General features: G+C 37.6%; 9 protein-coding genes across 9 annotated transcripts; 4 read left to right on the top strand and 5 right to left on the bottom strand.

Moving 5' to 3' along the window:
* Window positions 1–313: 313 nt before the first annotated feature.
* ARP8 (Arp8p) lies at window positions 314–2875 on the bottom strand (the record flags this gene model as incomplete). Its single annotated transcript, XM_062956785.1, has 1 exon — window positions 314–2875. The coding sequence occupies one exon, from the start codon at window positions 2873–2875 to the stop codon at window positions 314–316; it is 2562 nt and encodes an 853-aa protein (XP_062807692.1).
* Window positions 2876–3069: 194 nt separating this feature from the next.
* PRCAT00000864001 (uncharacterized protein) lies at window positions 3070–4551 on the bottom strand (the record flags this gene model as incomplete). The annotated part of the gene is made up of 1 exon (XM_062956784.1): window positions 3070–4551. The coding sequence occupies one exon, from the start codon at window positions 4549–4551 to the stop codon at window positions 3070–3072; it is 1482 nt and encodes a 493-aa protein (XP_062807691.1).
* Window positions 4552–5495: 944 nt separating this feature from the next.
* SVF1 (Svf1p) lies at window positions 5496–6629 on the top strand (the record flags this gene model as incomplete). The annotated part of the gene is made up of 1 exon (XM_062956783.1): window positions 5496–6629. One exon carries the CDS (start codon window positions 5496–5498, stop codon window positions 6627–6629), a length of 1134 nt encoding a protein of 377 aa, XP_062807690.1.
* A 466-nt stretch (window positions 6630–7095) lies between these two features.
* ADP1 (putative ATP-dependent permease) lies at window positions 7096–10188 on the bottom strand (the record flags this gene model as incomplete). Its single annotated transcript, XM_062956782.1, has 1 exon — window positions 7096–10188. One exon carries the CDS (start codon window positions 10186–10188, stop codon window positions 7096–7098), a length of 3093 nt encoding a protein of 1030 aa, XP_062807689.1.
* A 314-nt stretch (window positions 10189–10502) lies between these two features.
* PRCAT00000861001 (ubiquitin-specific protease) lies at window positions 10503–14282 on the bottom strand (the record flags this gene model as incomplete). Its single annotated transcript, XM_062956781.1, has 1 exon — window positions 10503–14282. One exon carries the CDS (start codon window positions 14280–14282, stop codon window positions 10503–10505), a length of 3780 nt encoding a protein of 1259 aa, XP_062807688.1.
* A 190-nt stretch (window positions 14283–14472) lies between these two features.
* Window positions 14473–15804, top strand: PRCAT00000860001 (bifunctional AAA family ATPase chaperone/translocase; the record flags this gene model as incomplete). The annotated part of the gene is made up of 1 exon (XM_062956780.1): window positions 14473–15804. The coding sequence occupies one exon, from the start codon at window positions 14473–14475 to the stop codon at window positions 15802–15804; it is 1332 nt and encodes a 443-aa protein (XP_062807687.1).
* A 109-nt stretch (window positions 15805–15913) lies between these two features.
* PRCAT00000859001 (uncharacterized protein) lies at window positions 15914–16141 on the bottom strand (the record flags this gene model as incomplete). Its single annotated transcript, XM_062956779.1, has 1 exon — window positions 15914–16141. The coding sequence occupies one exon, from the start codon at window positions 16139–16141 to the stop codon at window positions 15914–15916; it is 228 nt and encodes a 75-aa protein (XP_062807686.1).
* A 1737-nt stretch (window positions 16142–17878) lies between these two features.
* Window positions 17879–19858, top strand: SOK1 (Sok1p; the record flags this gene model as incomplete). The annotated part of the gene is made up of 1 exon (XM_062956777.1): window positions 17879–19858. One exon carries the CDS (start codon window positions 17879–17881, stop codon window positions 19856–19858), a length of 1980 nt encoding a protein of 659 aa, XP_062807685.1.
* A 276-nt stretch (window positions 19859–20134) lies between these two features.
* Window positions 20135–20998, top strand: PRCAT00000857001 (uncharacterized protein; the record flags this gene model as incomplete). Its single annotated transcript, XM_062956776.1, has 1 exon — window positions 20135–20998. The coding sequence occupies one exon, from the start codon at window positions 20135–20137 to the stop codon at window positions 20996–20998; it is 864 nt and encodes a 287-aa protein (XP_062807684.1).
* Between the last annotated feature and the right edge of the window lie 16 nt (window positions 20999–21014).

Raw genomic sequence — 21014 nt, 5'->3', positions numbered from 1 at the left:
TATGGAACACTATTGGAAACAATTCTAGGGACGATCCCGCTAAAGCGCACTGGCGTACTTACTACGTCGCGACAGAGGTAGCGAGATCGGCAAATAACGGAGCGAGTGTCCAACCACACTACTACGAGTTGTACTAGCGTTTATATGTATTGTTGGTAAATATGTGGGGGGCGATGGTCCACTGCGGGGATGATTCTCCCGCGAAGCTCCCGGGATCGGTATTAGCACATCAACCATGAGGCTGGACGACTCTACAAGCGCCGTGGCTCGGATTCCGGAAAAAACCGTAACAAAATTATGGTCTGTATATAAACTAATAGTTGAAGATACTTTTATAGTACAAGCTTCTGCTCTGTAACAAGTCCCAGTCATTGTTACTGACCCACATCTCACTAACAACCTTCAATCTACCATAGACGCTGCCACCTTTCCACGTAAGCATTTCTGGATCAAATTCCCTTGGTGGAGGAAGGACATTTACCGACAATAAGCTACCCTTTTCGCTGAGAGCATCGAGTTTGTCCCAATCCAATTGCGGCCTTGTTTGGCTTTCTATATCTTCTAGGTCTTCTTCGGACAATTCTATGTCATCGATCGCTTGGTCTGGGGAAGTTTTCTTCGACTCTTTTAACTCTTCGATTAATTGTTTCTTCAATTTATCTTGCTTCAGCTTCTCAGTGGTTACGTAGTCTAAGATCTCATCGATAGTCGAAGTGGACAACAACTTTGGCCTCCAAATGTTTATACGATCGGACAAAATCAAATCAAAACCAGGAATTTTTGCAAAACCTCCACCGACTATAAGAAGATTGTCGTAAAGCTTCTTTGCTTTGCCGAAATCAGTGGCTACACCTGCCCCTGTTATCGACTCGATGATAGCTTTTTCGAGAGAAGTGGTGACTCGATTATCAGTGTGGTCAAGGATAGCTGTCTTGCTTGGCTTTGGTTTCGAAAAGGGATTTGTTGACTTACTACTTCTTTCTTCTTGAAGGCTCATCAACAAGTCTTCATCCACCATGTCACAATGAACAACATTCTTGATTAAGTTTTCATGTGAACGTGAGTAAGGGTTATTTGGTTTAGTGGAGTACTGATCGGTTGATGGACTAAATAATTTCTTACTCTTTGCCGAACCGTTAATTTCGAATAGCTCGGGGTAAAATAGCCCCATTGGTGCTAGCATGACTTCGTCAAAGACTTTAAATTCATACTTTTGGGTTGTCTCGAATGGTTTTCTTTTGTAAAAATTATATAATTGCACAGCAATGTCTGCATCTTGAAAGGTAACAAAGTTCTGCTTCAAAGTTTCTGCAAGTTCCCAATCATCATTCTTGCTGTTCAAATTTATTTCCTTGTAGGGGAAATGACTTTGTAATAGCAACTTTATAAAAGCTTCAGTTACATTATCACCTCCGTAGTCGAGCGTTATTCTTGAGTCATTTATAACCATACCTTCATCGACGCATGCAATTGATGTTGTTTGTGACCCAACATCTATAACACATGCAGATGAAGCACCTGCACCGAATGTAGCCAGTACCGCTTCCTGGATTATCGCTACCTTTCCGAAACCAACCAATCTGAATAGTAAGTCAACCCAAGTCTCAACGTACATTTTATCGTACAAATCTGGGATGATAATAATCGCCTTGAAATTTTTTGTTTCTTTGATATCCATCTTTTCAAGAGACTCAATTACAATATTAGCTAAGTCGCCAAGTATCTCTTGTGGGGAGTTATAATCAGGCGAACTTTCGTTAAATCCACCATTGACGATTGGAAATCTTAATTTCCAAGTGTTGAATTTTTCACTTATAGGTAATTTAAGTGCATCTTCTCCTACGAAAAACTTTCTATCTCCCGTATCGCTAATCCAAGTCTTTTGGTAAGGATCATTATGTTCCGGAATATCTTCCGGTTGCTGTTTTTTATTGAAGTTTATTGCCCCCTCTCTGGAGTTTGGTAAGATTCTCCTCTTGTAAAATCTCATTCTAGCCTTAAAGTCCTTAGCTACAACGGCCTTTGCTTCATCAAATGCTTCATCGAAATATATTTCCCCATCTTCATCTACGGTTCTTTTTGGAGAAATATTCGACGATGGGTTGTTTGGTTCATTAGTTTGAACAGCAACAACAGTTGGAATGGTTGTAGGAAAGGCATCTGTCGCTCTCCCAATTCTTATGTGAGAGGAACCAGGATGTATAACAATCGTATCAGACCCTTGCTTGGCTTTTTCTTCAGTCACTTCCTCGTTATCCTCTTCTTCATCATCTTCCTCTTCTTCGTCCTCTGGGATAGCCAGGGCGCTATCCATGATTTTCTTTTTCTCCAACTCAGCTTTAATGTCGTTAAGATTGAACTCATCGAAACTCTTAGCATCAGAGTTAGAGTCGTCTTTCTTGTCACTATTACCATTGCTGTTATTCTTCTTAAGATTATTGAGCTTCAGTTGCAACAACTTTTCATTCCTCCAGTTTCTAATGAAAGATATTTGCTCATCCTTCTTCAAGTAGTCAGTATAATAGTTCTTCTGATTAATTAAAGGGATACTTCTCACGCTTGTTAATCCAAATCCATTTTCAGATTCAAATCTACCTATCCCTGTTTTTTTCAAATTTTGTGCAATTGTAGCTGCTGCTTTGATCCGTCCTTCCTTTCTTCTTTGTAATGCTTCTGCCGTGGGCTTCTTTCCGGTAGCTGGTGCCTTCCTTCGTCTTTTACTTGGTACACTCGTGTTACTGGATGCAGCATCCTTGTTAGTCGAAGGATCACCATCATTTAAAGATTCCTCTTTAATGCCTTCTGGTTTCGATTCAATATCCTGTGCTGATTCTGGAACAGGCACCGGCGATGATTCCTCCTGTGGAGTTGACATTTCTGTTTTATGGGCTTCTTTTGGTTGAATCGGAGCTTCTCGTTGAAAAGTTCAAGACTTTATTTATGTCGAGATGTCGAGATAAACCCAATATGAGATTTAAGAGATACCAGAAATGAGGATGAACGTGTTCTTTTACATAAATAAGTGAGATAAAGAGAAAGTTTATTTGAAATACAATCAATTGTTTCTATCTAGTAATTAAGTAGAGTTTTTGGCTTCCGTTTTGATGAGCTATGAACAGTTGCACCGTGATTTCCAGTACTAATCTTGGTTGGACTCACGTCAGCATTTGGAAGAGATGCGGTCTTCTTATGCTTAGACAAGTTCATGATATTGTTCTTGGATTTAGTACGTGAATCAAACTCCCAGAGTTTTTTCTTCCACTCAAAGAGAAGATTATGTAGCTCATAGAGCTTAACCAAGTCCTTCTTTGCAGACTTCTTATGCGATCTTAGCGAGGTATACAATGACTCGTACTCTTTGTATCTCAGCCTAAATTTTACAGCAAGATTATCATAGTAATCTGTTCTCTTTGGGGCAGCCTTAAAAGCTGTTGTTGAAGAAGCTTGGGTAGTTTCCGGTTGTAAGCGAGCCGATGCAGAAAATACGGACGATGGCATAGGAGATTCGTGAATCGTCATTGAAATGGCTCTAGAAGAAGACGAAGATGCAGTTTCCCTGGATGCTTTTATTTCTTCGTCGTCCTCAACTGAAGAAGGCGGAGATGTTGACTGGTTCTTTTTCTCGTCATCGGACGATGAAGACGTTGAAGATATCAAAGAGAATTTCCTCTTTGAAGGTGATGGATCGAAGCGAGTATCAACAAGGTTTGGTGATTCGGTTTGAGATCTCTTGAATGGGTTTTTCTTGCTGGTCAAAAATCCTCCACCTAGTGTTTGCGGTCTCTTCCTTGCCAGCAAGGGTTGGTGGTCTTTTTCACATATTTTCTTTCTTAATGGATGAGTTACCAGATAGCCCAATCGAGTAAGAGCATTGTTTATATTACCGATGATCAATTCTCTCTCTTTTTCCAGATATGACCAGTCCCAGGGCCTCATTTCTTTATACGATTTATCCTTGAGTATGTAATGATTTGAAAAATCGGCCACACTATTCGTAGCCATGGTTCTAATATTTGGAAATACGTCTTTCGCTATAAATGCATCGTTAGGATCATATAGCTGAGAGTACTTAGATATTAAAGCTGTCACGTCTATCTTTAAAATTTTAGCCAACGTCTCACTCGTGGATGGACCTAATGCATTCAAAGCTAAAAACTTTTCTGTAATCTTAGCCTCTGAGTCTGAAGAAATCACAGAGTAGCTGTCTGAGTCTATTGGGTAGTTGATTTCAACCTTAACACTCTCCTTGGTAGGAGAATTTCGTCCCTCCTTCACATCGTACTTTTCTTTGATTCTTCCCTCGAAAGACCCCCCATCATAAACAACATACTTCTCACCACTCGCAATTCGATTTAAATCATAAACTATTGTATTCTGTGCATCTGTTTGTACTCGTATACTCAATTTTCCCTCTCTCACTATAAGTCTCGGGCGTTTCTTTTGCACCCAGCTCCACCGTAGTAGCTCATAAACGTCCCTTTCGAGAGATATACCGGCTAGGTCATTCCCTCCTTGTGTAGAGAGTGTGTTAGATATCACACGGCCGCTCATAGAGGTGGTTTTCACGTTCGGTCTTGTCAATATTCCTATTTATATCTGAAAAATTTCTAAGAGTCCCCCCTTGGACCAGTAATGCTCCAAATTTCCAGCACTTGTCCTTTTAATTCTGTGCAAGTCTGTACGCTGTCGTAAGGACAATTTGCTTGTTTGGAGTGTTAGTTCGCTCTAAATTAACGTTAATAGTGGTGATATAAAATAACGGAAAGTAAGGAATGAGTACTTTAAAGACGTTAATAATATGTATGCTCCTGATGCGGCAGGTATTCGTCATTTTTCTCAGATCCTCTTAGTACGGGTGCAAAACCTTTCGTGTATGCACACTAATGTCTTCCTCAAAAAGGAAATTTTTCAGATTATAAGGACCTTTACTCCCACAGTCGACCCAGAGTCACTTCACTCACCTTTAGTAAAATGTGTACCAGGTAGTGGTTTACTACAGGTACGTGCTTGAATACCAATAATATTAGCAGAATAGTCTTCTGAACTCCGCTTCCGCGTTGCATGCTAAGGGAGAAGGCACATACAAGGACTTGACAACCCAAAAAAGCGTTATTTACCCTATTACGTAACGATATCTATTTTGATACTTGATTACGTACTTCGTCTGTCATCGTGTCTCCTTGCTTATGTGCAATGCCGAGAATCGATCGAAAATCAATCGAAATCGACTATAGTTTGCTTACGTTGTCGCTTATGTAATCGATGTATTTAATTTTTTTGGCCCTTTGGTTTTCTGGTTTTGTGTCTTTTTCGATTCCTTGCTCTTTAACAACAATATCCACAATCTATATAGGAGACTTTCGCCATATTATTACACTATAAAGCTGTGATCTACAGGATTTTTTACTGATTCATAAATAGAATTTACAGGATTAGCATTTTCTTTGCATAAGTGAACAGATCGCGTAAGATTAACAAGCAACAGGCATACGATAATGTTGAAATGGGTTCAATCAGGTCTCTCAGCGGTAGCAGGTACCGCAGAACCAGAATATGGTAAAGAGGCCATACATACCATTACTGATTCAATTAAGAATGGAGCTAAGACATGGAGAGAAACTAATGCCAAGGATTTCAGCTGGTTGACTCCTGGATTCACAAATGTAGAGACACAGACATTCTATTTTACTTGTTTGAAGAGTGGATTGTGTGGATTTGCTCAAGTTATTCATTCAAATGTCATGGGTGTCCATACAACAGCGCAATTTACATTTAGATTGTTTCATGCAGAAGAAGGTAGAGAGGTAGACAAAATTTGGACGTCCACTAAGTTGGAGAACTTCAGGACTGAAGGTCCTAACTTTTATGCAGACAACTTATCAATAGTGCTTAATGAGGATGATAATCAATATGTCATTAAGTCTTCGGTGACCAAAGAGTCTATTGTTGAATTAACTATTGACAGACTTACTCCAGGTGTTATATTTGGAGAAGATGGAACCACTTACTATGGTGATGATTTGAAGAATCCATGGGGATCGATGCGTCACTTGTTTTGGCCAAGATGTAATGTAAAAGGAATCATCATAACTCCAGCTAAGAGTTTTGAAATTGAGGGATTGACAATGTTTGTAATGGCTATGCAAGGAATGAAACCTCACCATGCTGCCAAATCATGGAATTTTTTGAATTTTCAATCTGAGAACTTTAGTGCTGTTCAAATGGAGTTCACCACACCGAGATCTTATGCTTGTACAAAAGTTAATATTGGTATTTTGTGTGAGAAGGACAAGATTTTGTTAGCTTCTATTGATAACGAGGTTATTCATGAAGATTCTCAAGTTGATGAAGTAGGCTGGCCGGTGCCAAAGGCAATCACTTTTAAGTACGACAGTTTAAACGATGACAAACAAGAGATTGTTGCTACTGTCAAAGGCAAATTGAATACTTTAGTTGAAAGAATTGACGTGATGGCGGAAATTCCTCAGTTCGTTAAAAACATCGTTAGTGGTGTTGCGGGTGCTAAGCCATACATCTATCAGTTTTGCAATGAATTCAAGATCAAAGTAGAGGGTCGCGAAGAAGAAACAGGTATTGCGTTTAACGAGGCTACCTTTATATCTGATTAAGTTTGTATTGGTGTTTAAGAACGGATTTAATGCTTTCATGAGTTTTTCTGATAATTGTAATGTGTCAAGAAACCTTTTTTCTTACAATTATTTACACTTGCTTTTTCCATTCCATGGCATATTTACAAGGTATATATACGTTTTATGTATACATATATATATATATATATACTTAGTGGCAAGACTCCCTTTAATCTTTTTCCTCAGGTGAGTCTTGTCATAGTTATAACTAAATGTCTTTATGTACCTATTGATAACTTACCTAGTCTTTCAATCTTAGTCCTTCAACATGGTTAGATAACCAAGGGGTAAACACTGCTACAAAATCTATTATGGCTTTGCTGAGAAACGACGTAAGCAAAAGAATGCCAAATCAGATAATTGATAATCAAATTCATTGACTTAATCTAAATATATATAGTACTATTTTTTATAACCATCAAGATTAAAATGACATCGGTCTATTTTACCTCCTTTCAACAACAAAGTAGTGAAGGAAGATATATCCGAGAATCAAAAACAAGCAAGTGAGGTAACCTAAGAAAGAAACGTCTTTCCAAAAAGCACTGACATTAAAACCAAACGAACTTAATATAACTGCGCCAGGAACTTCAATGGACAACCCATATTTCTTTTCTCTCAATATTAAATCCTTGACTTCATTTATAGAGAGAGCCTCGTAAGCATAATGGAAAACTGAAATCCATTCCATCCATTTAATTTGAGTATTCAAATCCTTGCTATTCACAAAAAGACCAGCAAACAAAAGAGAAAATAACAAAACTAAGACACCAATCATTGTGGATGTACCAGGGTCACCAATTAGAATTCCGACAATTAACACTTCGATTGAAACTGCCAAATTGAATAAGACTAGAATAAGAATACATTTCAAAAATCCATTGTGTTGCATGGATAAACCCACTAGCGGGTATACAACACTGATCAATATTATTGGAGGTAACACTCTTAAGGGAAGCACATCACAAAGTATTTTGCTTAAGTAGTAGGAAAAAGGATTATAATAATTATTTGCTCTTTCACGAATAAAAATAATCCTTTCAGATGAGAACGAATGCAAACCAGTCAAAGCCGAGAATCCAAACAAGGCAAGAATGAAGAAGAATAATCCAAGCCTATTTTGAAATCCACTAATATCATAAGCAGCATCGTAGTATAGGTAACCACAGAAACTACCGACCAAAAATGATAGTATATAATGGCTAAGAAGTAACCTTGGATTTCTATATAAATTCTTGAACGTCCTTGCGCTTAAAATTAAGAGCTGGCTGAAAAATGTTGCCTTCTTAAACATCTTTTGGTTAAACTTATCATCACTTGGATTTCTCCTAATATCTTCAATTTCTTGCTTTAATTCAGCAGACAAAACCGACTCTCTGAAAATTGTAGGTAATTTATTATTAAACTGTATGTATGTGGATTCTTCTCCAGATTTATCCTTTTTCAGTTGTACATTATAATTATATTCATCTCTGTGGACTGCAAAATGCTCCCATTCTCTGGTAGTATCAACATCGCTGCTTTCTGCGTCTTGAAGGAAGCTATCATGAATGTCTTCAGTGCTTGGTTCACCCGCAAAGTCCTCCGGTAAGAAGTCACTATTCGAACTTCCAACTTTCAAAACCTTCTTATGATTCAGTGTAATATCGATCAAATAATCCGCTATATTGTACCCAAGAGGACATTTATATCCATACTTTGTAAAAAAATCATTACATTTTATCATCTCACCAGAGTAAATCAAATCACCTTCGCTCAATAGAAGTAGTTTGTCGAACAAAGACACAATATTGCTTCTGGGCTGATGAATTGTAAAGACAATGGTTCTGTCAAAGTCTCTTGATAATCTCACCAAACAATCAACGACATTACTTGCGTTGTAGGAATCCAAACCCGAGGTTGGCTCATCCAAGAAAAGTATAGAAGGCGAAGTAACTAATTCACAGGCAATAGAGACTCTTCTCTTTTCGCCTCCTGAAATTCCTCTCTTAAAATCTGATCCAATTACTCTATCTTTAATTCCCAAGATCCTCAATTCATTTAACACTTCGATGACCCTAGCTTCTTTAGCTCTTAAAGACATAGTCCGCGGCAACCTAAGTAAAGCACTGTTTAATACTGTCTCGTAGACAGTCAAAGTTGAAATTAATTGATCTTCCTGGTCAACAAACCCAACCATTTTTTTATAATTATTATGGTCTACAACGTGTCCGTTAATGCAAATAGAACCTGTGACTGTTCCATCTTTATTTTTTGCCGCCAATATATCCAACAAAGTGGTCTTACCGGCACCAGATCCTCCCATAATGGCTAAACATTCACGGGGCCTGACTATTCCATAGACACCTCTCAAAACTTGCTGACCATTTTTGACAGTATAGCCAACATTTTCAAACGTAAGAGTAGCAGAAATCGTATCAGAGTTGAGGTCATTTGCGCCTTCATTCTCTAGTGGTTCTAAGGTTCCAGATTTCCTCCTAAATAAAGGAGATTTACGCACATTGTGCAAAATAGTAAACACTATCAAGCCACACACCAAAATGACACTGAGAATCAACAATATACTGCCGAGCGTTAGCTCATTCTTATCAGGAACATTGTAGCCTGGAATTTCACTCTTGTGAACACACTCACCTGATGAGCACTTAAGAGTAATATATGGGTCTCCAAACACCGATGATATCAAGTCATTCATACTTGGCTCAGAAAAGCTACAACTATGTTCATTGATATCACAAGAAAAGAAACCAGGCCCTCTGATTGTTTCAGTCAAAAAATCAGATATATCAATTGATCCAGCCTCTCCACATAGCATTCTCCCCGGTAAGCATTTACAGTCAACCTTGTCGCAGTTATAACGAGTTGAGTTGGATTTTGAATCGTATTCAAACTCACATTTGTTTAAATCACAATAGAAAGACTCTTTCTGAGCAATCCAAAACTGGAAATTGCAAGTATTTGATTCTTTATTACAGCTAAAGGTCACCTCTGGTTTCCTCCCCTTCAATATGGAAATAATTTTCTTATTAGTTACATCACACATCAGGTGGAACTTTTTGATAATGATGCCTTGCTTGTAACATGTGCCACTTAAACCTTCTGGCATGAATGGATCACAAGATTTGTCATCCTTACAGATGTTGCAATTTAACCCATCCCATCCATCTTTACACGTACAAGTCTTATTTTCTTCCCTGACGGGTCTATTTTTATTGCCATCCGAGAGAGCACCACACAATGGCTCTGAGCAATCCATTCCTCCATATCCATCGAGACACTCACACATGCCCGTATAGGGGTTGCAGTTGGAGAATTGAGTGCATTCAAAGTTGGGCAAATTACAGTTGAAGCACGGAGGACACTTTTCTTCGGACTCTAAACCTTGATTGCTCGTCTCTTGTCTGACGTCAAACACATCATTAAAGACTGCATTTCTCTTTATTTTATCAAATCCGTACATCAAGTCATTCTGGGAGCAATACGATGATCCTACCAACCCTAGAATTGGTACCAAATTAAGGTAAATGCTAGGCTTCATAGTGACTTTCTATATGCAATAAGTGACTCAAGCAAGCAAAGAAATATAGTTATGAAACGAAAATAAATACTTGAAATCCCTGCTTTTATATGATTACTTGTATTGGTCTTCTCACCTACCTATCATATACTTGATTAGTGATTATATCTAATCGATGATACTTTCGTGATATATAATATATTTGGCTTGTTATTCTCTATTGAAGAAATGATAACGTGCGATACTGAGATATTCTTCTTTCGCTATCAGGTGTCCTAATACGGAAATTAGTTGGTAAAATAGAAATATGAAAGTCTATACTATAAATGGTCTATTTAACAATTGACGGCAACCCTCTTGAGTGGTTCAATGTAGTCCTTCATCAATTCATCCTTGACATAGACGATGTAATACGGTGTTGCAGTATTTCCCTCAGTAAAGTTGAAAACTTCAGAACTTGGGACTTCAGTGACAGTTTCGTCGTTATATTTTCTAAAGATGTCCTTATGGGGATCTTTAATATAAATCCAATAATGGCCATAGCTTGCTTCACCTCTATGGATGAAAATTGCAAAGATGCGATAACCTGTTTGTGTATAAGCATCAAACTGATGAGCACATTTGACGTGTAAGTCATTCAATCTGTTATTGATCGACTGAACCTCTTGTTTTAATTTAGATATCTGGTCCAGAATGGTCATTATAGTGGCAGGATTGATCTTTAACGTTCTGTGGCTCAAAATTTTGGACTCTAAAAATTTCTTAGTGGCTATTAACGAATCAATGATTGACAAGCCATTTTCTACATCAAGATGAAGTATTTCTGTTTTTTTGTCGTTAAGACTCTTTATTTCTGTTTTCCATTTGAAAACCTCGCTTCTTTTTTGCAAAATGTCCTCATCATCAGTGTCAAGGTACCTATCGAGAAATATATTTTCACTAAAGGGTATCGGTTCGAGAGACTTGTAAGGCATCAATCTTTCCCTATCAAATAAAACTCTCTGAACATGGAATTGAAGTACATCGGGTAATTTGCTGATTGTTAAAGACTTTTTGGCTAATCCTTCTTCTAATTTCACAGAATCCTCGTTAAAATAACTGTCTAGTGAATCATAAATATCCCTAGGATGGTCGCCGACATTAATGATCAAGCTAAAAAACCGTTCATTTGAAACCCTTGGACTTCCAGAGCTTTCCAAGGGCGTGATAATCTGTTTTGTCTTACCATAAAAGAGTTTCTTAATTAGGTCAACTTGTTCTCCATCCTCTTCTAAGCTTTCAGCCTCTAGGGCACTTTCAATCTGGAAAGTGACATTTTCCATGCACTCTGTAACATCCTGTTGCCGACCTATTTCAATAGTACTTTCAATTTGATCAGTGCTGATTGGAAGTACCTTAGGAATATTCGATGTTACATTCTCATGGCCGGATACGCTCTTATTATCATCATCCGAGTTTTCTTTCATATCAATATTTTGGTCACTTCCAATGACCTGGATCAGATCATTTGAGAGGTCTGAATGATTCAGGTTGTCTAAGTCAGTTCTACTTTCATTTGCATCGTTTATTTCGTCAAGCATTTCAACGTCATCTTCGGAATCATTTTCGCTCGGAGTAGCTGATTGAGAACTTATAATGATAGGATTACTCGTATCATCTCCCACATTACGATCAAAATCTTCTTCATAGACTTTGAAATTGACAGGCTGCGATAAAGGTAAAAATGATAGGTATGCCAACTCCTTTGAAGGTTGTACGCATCTCCCCTTTGTGTGAATCATTTCATTAAAAAGGTCACGCAAGTGATAAATAAACTGATTTGATCTTTTTACCTCTGCTTCTTCGACTTTCCTGCCGCCGACTTTCTTATTCTTTTGCTTTTCAGGATCTATATCATTCTCATTAAAGGATAAAATCATTTCTCTTAAAGGTTTGATACAGAAATAATATTGCAACAATGAATTCAAATAGCATGTATTGCCAATGTTGTCTAATCCAGCCGGCCATTCATATGATGGAAAGAGAGAAGGATCAACCTTCCCTGTCTTTAAATAACTTATTAAGATTTCCGATTTTCTGTCTTCGGCTATCAATTTGAAGCAGTACCTTAGAATAATTAAAAATTCTGGTTCAGCTTTGATCCAAATTTCTTGGAATTTAGAAATTATTTCGGGCTCTGTACTTGTGCTATCGCAACCTATCTTCGAATAAGCATCCTCAGTTGTGATGTGAGTTGGAGTCTTGACCAATTGAGGAAGCTTCGTCTCAATATAATTTAGTAAAAGGTAACTTTTTCTATTCAAGGCGACCGATAAAAGCGATTTATTCAAGAATATTATTTCATTGTCATTGGTAACAAAGCCATTTGCTTGCAAACATTCATTCAACTTGAACTCATAAGCAGTGACTGCCACTTCATCTTCAGTAATTTCTTCAATATTTAACTCTTCCATCGCTATTCTGATAGGGATGACTTCTGTATCTAAAAATTCAAATAGTTTCTTGGAATTTATCACTTTACTTATAGTCTCAAGATTGTTCCTGAAGTACTGGTAATTTTTGGGATCATTTTCATATGATTTCTTATACATTGTTATGACTGACTCGTCGTCAAGATTCATATAGGAAGATTCCGAGCTGAATTTATCTAGTCTAAGTCCAATGGCATGTAATGCGCTGATATAATCATCATAACCCACAATTTCACCTCTAGAGACCAAGTTTTGATAATAAGACCTTAGCTTGTTATTAGATGTATTGCTCCTGGAATTGATTGTACTTTTCAATGAATCGACATAATGGAGCTTATTCGAAGGATCTGAAGCAATAGTATTTTCAAAACATTTAATGATCAACTCATTTCGAAAAAATGTACATATACTTAAATTAATCATGAAAGGAAATCGGCTAGAATTATGGTTTTTGAAATAAGTCATGCAAATATGTTTATCAAATTCGTTGAATGTCTTAAATACGATTGATAAATTATCAGAATAAGAATAATTCACTAAGAATTCGTTGTGTTCTTTCGATTGACCATATACTCTTCCAAGGAATATAAGCTCCTGAATCTTTCTCATGTATGCTTCCTTTAAATGGGGATTTTTTGATAAATTTGGCGGTATCAATTCATTTCCACTTGAATTTAATGTAAAATGGAGTTTATTTAAAAGTAGATTAATATCAATTTGAGAATCTAATACAGTATCATTTAAGCTGATCGTCTTGATGACCTCATCATCCTTTAATAGTATAGGTCCCCTCAAGGCACGTAACAACGTCTTAAAGCAATGGATATAATTCGGTATGACGTCGCTAGATAAATTCAAATTCGGGTGCCTTTCAACTCCTTTTAAGTACCTTTCTTCGATGGTACCCTGATCTATTAGCAGTACTAAATCATCGTTGTCGAATTCGTGCTTATAAATGGAAGCTCTCAAAAGTTGGTTATTGGAAGCACTTGAACTGGCAAATAAAGAATCGTCAAATAACGCATCATCATCATCTTTGTTAGTAACTCCTAGTATCTTACGATCATCAGAAGATATAACACTCGAGGGGATCAAGTGATAGTCGCATTTATCGATAGTTGTCACGAATGGGTTTGTAGGGTTCTCTAACACAATAAGTCTGAAATGGCTAACTTTATCATGAGTTACTAATAAACCTCTTATAATAGTAAGTTTCCTGGAATCCTCTAGTTCAGTAACCTCAATTGTAGGAGAAAAGTTCAAGTTATTATTCAATGTAATCAATTCGTATTCGGCCGTCAGTCCGTTGACTAACTTGGATAAATTATTAGAATAATCAATTGGCTTCTGGTTTAATAAGCTCCCCCCATAGTGATTCTTATAGGGAATACTCCATTTGATGTCATCTAAAATACGATTCAATGTCTTAAAAGGATACTTCACTAGGTCATTGTTTGAAATCGTAGTTTTTCTATTATTCTTCGCTATAAAAGGATTGTTACTGTTGTGGCCACCTCCAGCTTTTGATACACTTTCATCACCAGTTAAGGTCACGGACGTATCTGAATGACTCATTGTGAACTGCTTCTCTTCTGGATCTGAATAGCCAGTGGCATTCATCGATCCATCGGACTCTAGTACCATATTTCGATATCACAAAGTAAAATATGTTAAGTAGTAGATACAATTCTTAAGCTTTGCGTAGAAGTATGGTTCGGATCGAATTACACAAATCTTACAATGTCAGTCATCTTTTTTTTTTCATTTAAAAAAACAAAACACAATAAGGGCCTTTGATAATTCAACAATTGTTTCATATTGATGGTCTTAAGCAATGTCTGGTGCCAACTCTATCGACCTCTCGAAAATCCGGGAGCAATCTGATGGTTCTATGACAGGTATGATGCTGCTGGCATTCAATGAAGTAGTTGTGAATAATCCGTACTTTGCGGCCGGAGGAGGACTCATGTTGTTGGGAACTGGATTGGCTCTAGGAAGACTGGTGATAATAAAGGGGTGTGGATTTGCCTATCGTAGGATGCTTGTGGATTTGGAGATTCCATCGAAGGATAAGTCATATTTATGGTTTTTAGAGTGGATGTCTAGATATAAGCATAGAAGTTCAAGACATTTGGCTGTTGAAACTAACTACATACAACATGATAATGGAGCAGTTTCTACCAAATTCAGCTTGGTACCTGGACCTGGAAAGCATTTGGTTAGATACAAAGGAGCGTTTATGTTGGTAAATCGTGAAAGGTCAGGAAAGCTCATCGATATGACCAATGGGTCTCCATTCGAGACTGTCACATTAACTACACTCTATAGAGACAGAAAGTTGTTCGGGGATATGCTCAATGAAGCTAAGATGATGGCAATGAAAGCCAACGAGGGAAAGACCGTTCTTTATACATCTTGGGGTCCTGAATGGCGACCCTTTGGACAACCTCGCAAGAAGAGATTACTAGGTTCTGTCATCTTAGACGACGGAATTGAAGAGGCTGTTGTGGACGACGTGAAAGACTTTCTCACAAGTGGCGACTGGTATCACAAAAGAGGTATTCCTTATAGACGGGGATATTTATTATATGGGCCGCCAGGTAGCGGGAAGACTTCATTTATTCAAGCATTGGCGGGTGAGTTAGATTACAACATTTGCATATTAAATTTGTCAGAAAAGAATTTGACTGATGATCGTTTGAATCATTTAATGAATCATATTCCTCAGAGATCAATTTTGCTTTTGGAAGATGTTGATGCTGCATTTAACAAAAGAGAACAGAGCGATGAACAAGGATTCACGTCAGGGGTAACATTTTCTGGGTTATTGAATGCCTTAGATGGAGTGGCAAGTGCGGAGGAATGCATTACTTTTATGACGACAAATCATCCTGAAAGACTAGACGGTGCGTTGCTCAGACCAGGAAGAGTAGACTACAAAGTATTAATAGGCAATGCCACAGATTATCAAGTGAAAAAGATGTTTTTGAGGTTCTATGAAAACGAACATGAATTATGTGAAGAATTCATGCAAAAATATAGGGCTTTGGGATTGACCACCGTCAGCACAGCCCAGTTGCAGGGATTATTTGTGTACAACAAAAGGGACCCTGAAAATGCTCTTAAGATGATCGAAACTTTGAGGCATCCCAACACTGCCTTTTAGAATTTGGCGTAATGTGTATGTGTATATATGTGTATGGTTGAGCAGGTCGTCATCTTTTTGTAAATATATGTCGGCACCAAGACGGTGCTACTACAGCAATTAGCACAGATCATCCCCTGTATTCACGGAGAAGTTGCTTATGAATACGACGTACTTGCTCTGCAGTCACTTCTGAGTTACCATTCGAACTTCTCAACTGCTCCATCTGCGATGTCAAAGAGTTTATATAGTGCAAGTAAACCAAGTAAACCAAGACATCGCTGCTGTCGTTTTTAAACGACTTACTTGTCTTGGATCTCAAAGACTTCTTAAACGATGATCGCAGATACGACACCATAATTAATCCTTATGGTTTATTACAGTGTTAGTAAACAAAGCTACTAAAGCACAAATGAGGACAGCCTTACTATTTCGAAAGAAGAAATGCTTGTGTGCAGGGGTGATTGTATACAGGGGTGATGCCATTTTGTTTTCTGCAGCAATAAAAAAGCTTACGCGTATCTAATAGAGCAGGGTATAAGTTGCTAGGCAAACATAATATAGAATATAGTACCGGTTGGTTCACAGCAAGCATGTACCTTACTAACAGTAAGCATAATTATGCTTCTGATTGAGGCAGTGATTAGTACTGGCCGCACAACCAATTAACCCGCGAACTTTTTCATAACGTTCAAATGCCGGGACCAAACCAGCCTTTTGCTCGCTGTGGCATGTACAGCCATTTGCAGCATTCTAGATACAAGTTACCTTCTCTGCTTCAGTATTGCAGCAATACTCTGTTTGTTGCAAAATGATAGTTGCCCTGTCTATAAAAGACAAACAGCTTCCTTTACAAATCAAGCGTACAACAATCAAGTAGCATACAGCAAACAAAAAAAATTGCATTGTGTGTATTGCACATAGTCGTATGATAGGCAGCGGGAATAATTCAAGGGGGCGCTGAATACCGAATCCTACAGTCATACTGGTTATAGACGCATCGCATCTCACGACAGCGTACCGCAGATGAGTGATGTGACACCACGTTTGCTTAGCTGCTACTTCTTCATCGCCATCGATGGATTCTCGTGACCACGAGAGTCACGTCTCATCTCATTCCTAATTCTAAATAGTAGGCATCTGTCTGCCTGACTGCCAGGCCGCTTTCGCACTACTGCAGAGTCAACGGTTGATTTTTGTTTTCCTGCACATGGTGCCCGGCGAAAAAGAAATCAGCCAAACACATCTTCAGCAATCATGCCTCCTTGTTCTGCAGCCCCGTCGCCTCTGTAATTTTTCCTATTATGCACCTAGCGCCGACGGATCTTACCGTTTCTTTTCTGCTTCTTACGCAGAGCCGGATGGCAGAGCGCTTGCCGATGCACGTCTGTGGGGGGCTCGCCCAGGCGGCCAAAGAAGAAATAATGGGCCTCACTGTAGCCACTGACCCACTAGCTATTATGCATTACTCACGCTAAAGAGCGCACTTTTCTTGCCGCGCAATTCTCACTAGTGTCTGCCGACAGCGCTACCAATTGCTCATTTCTTTTTGGTTTATTACACTTAGAATTCCATCACCGTCTTTAGTGTCCTTTTTTTAATAATTCCATATCCTTTATAACACATCCCTCAAAGCAAATACTACCAAAGCACTTCCTTCTGCTCATATAATTACTGAGAATATAAGCTAATAGTATATAGCTTACGGAAGCATAGAGAGAAGGGTTAGGAAGAAACAAGAGAGTAGAGATTTTAGTGTGTAAGGACAGTAGGGTACTGAAAAAGAGAAAAACGGGAAGCAGGGTAATAAATAACTGTTAACGGAAGAGGCATTAATAATAATCGATAAACATAATCTATAACAGTAGAGCATTAAACTGTTCTTTATAAGTGAATAATTTACACTTTGAAACAAGAAATAAACTCAGGTAAGGGTGAAAGATAAAGCTGGTAGTGACAAAGACGATATCCTCACCAAGATTATAATAGAAGTATCCATACCAGACTTGAACAAACGGATAATTTAATTTAATTTAATATTTAGCTACAAGCATCACATAGCTACCATCTTTTGCTATTTTTGGAACATCATAATATGAATTCACAGGTCAATAAGCAGAGCGACCAGAAGGACCAGGTTTTACAAGAGGATCAGTTCAGAACAGTATGCTTCGACTCATCGAAACGAAGTTCAACATCCAACCCAAGTGATCAGGCGAAGAGGGTCCGATTAGACACTTCGGCGGACCCGTCTGCTCCTGCGAAAAAGTATAGCAACGCTAGTGTTTCGTTGATGTTGAACAACGAAGCTGGCTCAAGGTCATCGGCAGCCGTAGGTGGTTCTCCTGCCTCTATCACAACACCAACATCATCGGCAGATGCATCAAGTCCTGGTGTCGGTTTGAGCGGCGCCTCCAAAGGAGTGAAATCTGGGGCCACTAATATTTCCACTAACTCAAGTCATTCCTCAGTTGTTCAAACCATTTCTGGTTCACAGTCATTGTCCTCACCAAAATCATCTTTATCATCAAAACCAAAGGCCCCTAAGTTTGTTCGTAGATTTAGGTCTCGTTCCTTACCCATTATAAATTATAGCTCCTCAAGGGCTGCAATCTTGCATCATAATCCACATCATTATCATCACAATCATCACAATCACCACCACCATCATCATCATCATCAAGCTCTGGTCAAGGGCTCTAATGTACCCCCATTGCCACCCATCAATCTCCAGAGTTTGAAAGAAATCGATTTACATGAAATCTTGAAGAATCCTCAGCTAAGGCATGATATTCTTTTTGATCCTCAACTTCAATTTAGGCCAAATTTGGATGGCGAGAAGGGCAGAAAGAAAAAATCAATTATAGATAAGTATTGGCTCGAAATTCAGAAGGAATGCCAGCAGTTTTTCGTCCCCAATAACAATATTAAATTTTCAAGACTACCGATTTTGTTCACAACCTTGAGAGACATTTTATTGTCTTTATTGCCGCATAAGGATCGATCATCTGTAAGTGAAGTGATGGACATAGATTTATTGATTCAACAATTATCCCATGGCTCGTTTGATTTTGTATCATTAGCCAGATGGCTTGGAGAGGTTTTCAAAAGTCATTGTGCTCCAATGAGAGATAACTGGGTCAGTGAAATGATACACAAATTTGATCAGGCTTTCCAAACTAATTCCGTGGAATACTTAGTGCAAGGTTTGCGTATGATCTTTTCAATTTTGGAAGCGATGAAGTTAGATGTTGCCAATCATCAAATAAGAATACTAAGGCCTGTTTTAATTGAGACTGGGGTGGATTTTGAAAAAGATTATTTCAATCAGTTGATAAGTCACTGTAAAATCGACATCACGGACTCATTAAAGTGGTATTACAAGAATTATCATAAAAAGAGAGAACTTATGAATGAGTATCTAAATGATAAGAACAAATTTGATGATAAGTATTTGCGCATCGTAATCATAAGTTCTATTATTGATTTATTATCATGCCGTAATATGTCGACAGAATTTCCGTCGTCTTTGGCGTTTGATCATACCAGGTTGGTTTTGTTACGTGCAGATGTAAGGCAATTGGTCTGCGTTCAATTATGTGTTGTATTATACAAACAGCTTTTGTTAAGTACTAATAATAAGGATCCTCAATTGTTGAGGCCGGAAAACATTACCAAAATCCAAGATGAAATATTAGCAATTGTCACTGATGACAACGGTAATATTAAATGGACCAGAAATGTGCATTCAATAGCATTACAATTAGTCAAAAAAGTTGTCAATTCTGATGATTTACCTAAAAGTTTGATTGAATTTAGTCACAATTGGTTGATCAAGCAGATTCAGCCAATTTCGGAAGTTTATGGTTTAATGGAAGATAGAGCTTTCAAAGACTTATTGAATCAAATTGTAATCAACATGGATAAAGGTGCCAATGATACTAATACCAAATCTAGCAATAATGCCACAGAAATGTCAAATATTTCTTCAAGGATATTATTATTGGTTAAATTTCATTGGAGTGTCTTTGGTAGCTACTATACTGACTACTTGAAAACTAATGATGATAATTAATTATTGATTGGAAAAAGTTTAAAAAAGCAAAAATATCAATTAATACTTCATTTCTTTAAAAATGAAACAATAAAAAAACCCAAAAAAATGGCAGGATTTAGTATTTAACTTAACTGTGGTTTCAAGTGTATTTTCACCTACTCTATAGTTCACAGGCTGTAAATAATAAAGAATAATTTTTAGTGATCATTATAGTAGTGTATGTAATTTACTAATATTTAACTTTAATGATATTCTCAAAACTTGTGATATAAAGACAATGTTAATAACTCGATAATGGCGACGTTTAGTAGCTTCATACTTGGAGCTTTGAATTCGGTAATAAGGTTTCCCTTAAATTATGCAATTTTTCCAATATTTAACTTGTTTTATGGCATTTTAAATCATTTTATTATAATACCTTTACTGATAGTTATTCGATTAGCATTTTACACATTTGTTTATTTACCATTAAAACCAGCATTATTTTTATTAAGCATTGATAAGAATACATCTCTTATTGATGTGTTGCCTCAACTCAGGTTTTTCTTTTTGAACTTGACTCATTATGTGATGGTTGGATTGATAGTGGGAAGCTTAGTTGGAATCTTTACTGGTTTAAACTTCCGATTAATTAGCTATATCTTTACGAGAAATAGCGATAAGGCCTCATCTAAAGCACCTGTTACTGTTAAGCCGCTTCTGGAAAGTGACGTTATAAGTCAAGTTATCGATGATTCTAGGTCTGGGTCTTCCATGACATCTCCCAAAACAACGAGCTCAAGTCTTAGTTACGGAAATGATTTTATAAATGAATTCTTGAGTTCAACGACTAACAAAAGTGGTGATCTTCAAAACTATGTCTACGAAGATGATGATGGCTATACCTCATTTTTGCGTGACAGGGATCCAAGAATTAGCAATTCTGAAGTTAAACAGGAGATGAGGGCCCCAATAGCTAATCGGAACCCCATAAGAATCAAAGACGAGGCAGATGATAACGAAAGCATTTCAACAATGAAAGATTTCGATAGGTCGGAAGATCAAGAGGTTCTGAAGAATGACTTGTTTTCCATGAATAGAATTAATGAGCAGTTGTACACTATGAATTCAGATCTAACAATACCTGACGTTGAAAGTGATGTCTCTAAGTACTCTTGAGATAATGACCGTCATG

The sequence above is a fragment of the Priceomyces carsonii genome, assembly GCF_900007245.1.
Source record: "Priceomyces carsonii strain CBS4050 genome assembly, scaffold: Debaryomyces_carsonii_scaffold_1, whole genome shotgun sequence".
NCBI classification, from domain to species: domain Eukaryota; kingdom Fungi; phylum Ascomycota; class Pichiomycetes; order Serinales; family Debaryomycetaceae; genus Priceomyces; species Priceomyces carsonii.
This window is presented reverse-complemented; position numbering and strand designations above follow the sequence as displayed.